This window comes from Bos indicus x Bos taurus, chromosome 20 (genome assembly GCF_003369695.1).
Source record: "Bos indicus x Bos taurus breed Angus x Brahman F1 hybrid chromosome 20, Bos_hybrid_MaternalHap_v2.0, whole genome shotgun sequence".
Taxonomy (NCBI): domain Eukaryota; kingdom Metazoa; phylum Chordata; class Mammalia; order Artiodactyla; family Bovidae; genus Bos; species Bos indicus x Bos taurus.
The window spans coordinates 38,066,833-38,073,259 of NC_040095.1; the positions used below are offsets into that span (position 1 = coordinate 38,066,833).

At 41.9% G+C, this 6,427-nt stretch overlaps 1 protein-coding gene across 1 annotated transcript in view; it reads left to right on the plus strand.

Moving 5' to 3' along the window:
• CAPSL (calcyphosine like) overlaps positions 1-6,198 on the plus strand; it is a 47,331-nt gene extending 41,133 nt beyond the window's left edge. Inside the window, exon 5 of the mRNA XM_027520206.1 lies at positions 6,130-6,198. Within this exon, the coding sequence (XP_027376007.1) occupies positions 6,130-6,183 (54 nt within the window). The 3' untranslated portion in view covers positions 6,184-6,198. The remainder of the gene's footprint in view (positions 1-6,129) is intronic.
• Positions 6,199-6,427: the final 229 nt, after the last annotated feature.

Here is a 6,427-nt window from a genome sequence, read left to right on the forward strand (position 1 = left end):
TCAGCAAGTCCTGTCATTTGTACCTCATGGCCCCATTCCAGGTTTTGATAGTCATGGCCTAACAACATCGAGGTGACTCATCCTTTATTTGCCCCTGTGATACAAGACCTAGGAATTTTCCATCTCATTTTCCCCTACATTATCTATGTAAGGGATTTTTGTGGGTAGGTGCAGCTATGTCCCATCACACATACTGGAACCAAGTTATTCATGTTGGAAAATGAGAAAAATTTTGCCCTAGAGACAGACTTCTAATTGGAAACCTAATCATGAAGTTATTTAGTCACTGGAATCAGAACATAGGGCATGAAGATTAAAATATTTAATGAAGTTAGATCGACAGTTTATTGCATTTATTTTCTAGTGAGACCCTCCAGAGACCAGTCTATGGAGGGGCTAACAAAGATGCCCTCTCTGACTTGCCTTTTTTCTGACTTGTCATAGCTGACTAACAGCCCATAGGAAAGACATACACTTCACTTTGGATGTGTTAATGAAGCATGTCAATGCAGTAACTCAGGATCCGGCCTGCCTTGCCTGCTTGCGGGTGATTTTTTCTCTTTAGGCTGCTTTTATATACTTCTGTTCTAATTCATTGTGTATAAAATACCACAGTCATTTTATGTTGCTCTCAGGGCTATTCTATTTCTATTATTTGGAGTGTAACTTACTGTAGCCCCAGTGAACTGACAATAGAAATAAGATACTTTATTGTTTCACCTTAGAGGGAAAAATTAAATCAGAAGATAATGATTTTATCTGGAGATATTTCATCAGAATAACCAAATGACATGATTTGATACTTCAAGGGGAGGAGGTGACAAAGGGTGAGCACCTAGATAGTTTCAGGAGAGGGGCTGGTCACCAGAAAGACTTAACACATAATTAGAGAGTGGAAACTTTGGGGCATCCCAATCTCTGAGGAGAGGAAGTGTTCTGGAGATTGAATTTAGTTCCGTGGACAGTGATTTGATCAAGCAGGCCCACCCAAAGAGTCCCAGTATAAACCTTTGAACACTGAGGTTCGGTAGCAGTTCCTGGTTGGTGAAAAAATTGATGCGCTGGGGGATGATAAACTTTGATTCCAGGAGAAGAGCAAAGAGTCCCTCCCTGAATTTCCCCTCAGACCTCACCCAGTGTATCTTCATCTGACTGGTTCTCCTGATTTGTATCTTTAATAATAAAACTAATTGTAAGCAAAGTGCTTTCCTGAGTTCTGTGAGTCATTCTAGGGAATTGGTGAATCTGAGGGTGCTGTGGGAACCTTCATTTCTAACTGAATGGTTATAAATTCAAGACTGTAATATAGAAACCCTGCCTGAGTTTCCAGGTGACCTGGCCTGCCCTTCAGAATTCAGACTCAAGATGCAATATCAACTCCCATCTGCTGGCAGCCTGCCAGCTTACCCTACAGGTTTCAGAAGTGCTGGTCCTCACAATCATGCAAACCAATTTTTCAAAAGAAATCCTCTCTCTCTCTTTATCTGTATATCTCTCTCCACACACACACACACACACACACACACACACACACACACACACACACAATTAGTTCTGTTTCTCTGGAGAATCTTGACTAATACAGAAGTAGAAGTAGCCTGGGGATCCCTGAAATGAGAAAATATCTGAAAGAAGAACATTCTTGTTGGAGATTGTGCCCTTTAATTTCTGGGACCTGCTTTAACTTCCTGGTGGCCCAGATGGTAAAGAATCCTCTTGCAATGAGGGAGACCTAGGTTCAATCCCTGGGTCGAGAAGATCCCCTAGAGAAGGGCATGACAACCCACTCCAGTGTTCTTGCCTGGAGAATCCCCATGGACAGAGGAGCCTGGTGGGCTACAGTCCATGGTGTCACAAACAGTTGGATATGACTGAGTGACTAAGCACAGTATAGCTTTAACTCTGGGTAGTTAGTGCCAGAAGTGGATTATACTATATCCTGTGGGGTTGCAATCTAAGTGACAAGCTAAGTCATTATTTGCTAAACTGTCTCATATTTAAAGGTTCAATTCAAAAGCTTAAAATTTTGCAAAGCTTTCCTCAATCTTCTAGCAAGATTGACTTGCTATTTCCTTTTCTATTCCTCTTTTGTAAAGGATATATGTATCTTTATATCATAGTCTACTAGTCGGATGTATAAGAAATGTAATTTTCTCTAGTAGAGATTCATTCAGACTTGGTTCACTGCCCCATTCAAGCTAGCTGGAGTTCAGTTCAGTCACTCAGTCTTGTCCGACTCTTTTCAAACCCATGGACTGCAGCATGCCAGGCCTCCCTGTCCATCAACTCCCAGAGTTTACCCAAACTCATGCCATCTGGTCCATTCAGTTGTTGATGCCATCCAACCATCTCATCCTCTGTCATCCCTTTCTCTTCCCACCTTCAATCTTTCCCAGCATCAGGGTCTTTTCAAATGAGTCAGTTCTACCCATCAGGTGGCCAAAGGATTGCAGTTTCAGTTTCAGCATCTGTCCTTCCAATGAATATTGAGGACTGATTTCCTTTAGGATGGACTGGTTGGATCTCTTTGCTGTCCACGGGACTCTCAAGAATCTTCTCCAATGCCACAATTCAAAGGCATCAGTTCTTCAGTGCTCAGCTTTCTTTATGTCCAGCTCTCACATCCATACATGACTACTGAAAAAACCATAGTTTTGACTAGATTGCACTTTGTTGGCAAAGTAATGTCTCTGTTTTTTAATATGCTGTCTAGGTTAGTCATAACTTTTCTTCCAAGGAGGAAGCATCTTTTAATTTATTGGTGGCAGTCACCATCTGCAGTGATTTTGGAGTCCAAAAAAATAAAGTCTGACACTGTTTCCCCATCTATTTCCCATGATGTGATGGGACCAGATGCCATGATCTTAGTTTTCTGAATGTTGAGTTTTAAGGCAACTTTTTCACTCTCCTCTTTCACTTTCATCAAAAGATTCTTTAGTTCTTATTCACTTTCTGCCATAAGGGTGGTGTCATCTGTGTATCTGAGGTTATTGATATTTCTCCCATCAATCTTGATTTCAGCTTGTGCTTCATCCAGCCCAGCATTTCTCATGATGTACTCTGCATATAAGTTAAATAAGCAGGGTGACAATATACAGCCTTGACGTACACCTTCTCCTATTTGGAACCAGTCTGTTGTTCCATGTCCAGTTCTAATTGTTGCTTCCTGACCTGCATACAGATTTCTCAAGAGGCAGGTCAGGCAGTCTGGTATTCCCATCTCTTTAAGAATTTTCCACAGTTTGCTGTGATACACACGGTCAAAGGTTTTGGCATAGTCAATAAAGCAGAAGTAGATGTTTTTTTGGAACTCTCTTGCTTTTTTTTGATAATCCAATGGATGTTGGCAATTTGATCTCTGGTTCCTCTGCCTTTTCTAAAACCAGCTTGAACATCTGGAATTTCATGGCTACATACTGTTGAAACCTGGCTTGGAGAATTTTCACCATTACTTTGCTAGCATGTGATATGAGTGCAGTTGTGTGGTAGTTTGACCACTCTTGGGCATTGCCCTTCTTTGGGATTGGAATGAAACTGACCTTTTCCGGTCCTGTGGCCAGTGCTGAGTTTTCCAAATTTGCTGACATATTGAGTGCAGCACTTTTGCAGCATCATCTTTTAGAATTTGAAATAGCTCAACTGGAATTGCATCACCTCCACTAGCTTTGTTTGTAGCGATGGTTCCTAAGGCCCACTTGACTTCATATTCCAGGATGTCTGGCTCTAGGTGAGTGATCACACCATAGTGATTATCTGGGTCATGATGATCTTTTTTGTAAAGTTCTCTGTGTTCTTGCCACCTCTTTTTAATATCTTCTGCTTCTGTTAGGTCCATACCATTTCTGTCCTTTATTTTGCCCATGTTTGCATGAAATGTTCCCTTGGTATCTCTAATTTTTTTGAAGAGATATCTAGTCTTTCCTGTTCTATTATTTTCCTCTATTTCTTTGCATTGATCACTTAGGAAGACTTTCGTATCTCTTCTTGTTATACTTTGGAACTCTGCATTCAAATGGATATATCTTTCCTTTTCTTCTTTGTTTTTTGCTTCTCTTCTTTTCACAGCTATTTGTAAGGCCTCCTCAGACAACCATATTGCTTTTTTGCATTTTTTTTTTCTTGGGGATGGTCTTGATCCCTGCCTCCTGTACAATGTCAGGAACCTCTGTCCATAGTTCTTCAGGCACTCTGTCTATCAGATCTAATCCCCTGAATCTATTTGTCACTTCCACTGTACAATCATAAGGGATTTGATTTAGATCATACCTTAATGGTCTAGTGGTTTTCCCTACTTTCTTCAGTTAAAGTCTGAATTTGGCAATAAGGAGTTCACGATCTGAGCCACAGTCAGCTCCCGGTCTTGTTTTTGCTGACTGTATAGAGCTTCTGTGGCTGCAAAGAATATAATCAATCTGATTTTGGTATTGACCATCTGGTGATGTCCATGTGTAGAGTCTTCTCTTGTGTTGTTGGAAGAGGGTGTTTGCTATGACCAGTGCATTCTCTTGGCAAAACTCTATTAGACTTTGCCGTGCTTCATTCTGTACTCTAAGCCAAATTTGCCTGTTACTCCAGGTATTTCTTAACTTCTACTTTTGCATTCCAGTCCCCTATAATGAAAATGACATCTTTTGGGGGTATTAGTTCTAGAAGGTCTTGTAGGTCTTCATAGAACCGTTCAGCTTCTTCAGAATTACTGGTCGGGGCATAGACTTGGATTACTGTGATAGTGAATGGTCTGCCTTGGAAATGAACAGAGATCATTCTGTTGTTTTTGAGACTGCATCCAAGTACTGCATTTCAGACTCTTTAGTTGACTATGAGGGCTATGCCATTTCTTCTAAGGGATTCTTGCCCACAGTAGTAGATATAATGGTCATCTGAGTTAAATTCACTCATTCCAGTCCATTTTTGTTTGCTGATTTCTAAAATGTCAATGTTCACTCTTGTCATTTCCTGTTTGATGACTTCCAATTTGCCTAGATTCATGGACTTCACTTTCTAGGTTCCTATGCAATATTGGTCTTTATAGCATGGACTTTACTTTCACCACCAGTCACATCCACAACTGGGTGTTGTTTTTGCTTTGGCGCCATCTCTTCATTCTTTCTGAAGTTATTTCTCCACAGATCTCCAGTAGCATATTGGGCACCTACTGACCTCGGGAGTTCATCTTTCAGAGTTCTATCTTTTTGCCTTTTCATACTTTTCATGGGGTTGTCAAGGCAAGAATACTGAAGTGGTTTGATATTCCCTTCTCCAGTGGACCACGTTTTGTCAGAACTCTCCACCATGACCTGTCTGTCTTGGGTGGCCCTACATGGCATGGCTCATTGTTTCACTGAGTTAGACAAGGCTGTGGTCCAGGTGTTCAGACTGATTAGTTTTCTGTGATTGTGGTTTTCCGTCTCTCTGCCCTCTGATGGAGAAGGATAAGAGGCTTATGGAAGCTTCCTGATGGGAGAGACTGAGGGGCAAACTGAGTCTTGTTATGATGGGCGGTGCCATACTCAGTAAATCTTTAATTTTCTGTTGATGGGCGGGGCTGTGTTCCCTCCATGTTATTTGACCTGAAACCAAACTATGGAGGAGGTAATGAAGATAATGGGTACCTCCTTCAAAAGATCGCATGCATGTACTGCTACACTCAGTGCCCCCAACCCTGCAGCAGGCCACCGCCAACCCATGCCTCTGCTGGAGACTCCTAGAAACTCACAGGCAAGTCTGGGTCAGTGTCTTCTGGAGTCATTGCTCCTTTCTCATGGGTCCTGGTGAGCACAAAGTTCTGTTTGTGCCCTCCAAGAGTCTGTTTCCCCAGTCCTGTGTAAGTTCTGGGGGCTCCATGTTGGGATTAATTGCGACCTCCTCCAAGAGGTCTTCTGCCATACCCAAGTCTGCTGCACCCAGAGCCCCTGCCCCTGTGGCAGTCCACTGTTGACCCGTACCTTCACAGGAGACACTCAAACACAGTTCTGTCTCAAATACAGTTCTGGCTGGAGGTAACTTAAGTCTTTCTTGGAATTCCCACCTTAAGCTGTTCTATGGTTCCTCAGTCTGGTATGTGGTGGGGAAGAGTGTAACTCAGATCACATGGGTTATTCCTGAGATGTCTGCTGTCTCTCTTTTCAGGGTCTCTTATACCGAGTGAATCTCAGCAGCTTGTCTATCATACTTGGGATATGACAACTTCCCTAAAATGTGGAAGGAAATAATCACTCAAGTCCAAGAAACCCAGAGAGTCCCAAACAGGATAAACCCAAGGCAAAACACCCCAAGATGCATATTAATCAAATTAACAAAGATCAAACACAAAGAACAAATATTAAAAGCAGCAAGGGAAAAACAACAAATAACACACAAGGGAATTCCCATAAGGATAACAGCTGATCTTTCAATAGAAACTCTTCAAGCCAGGAGGGAATGGCAA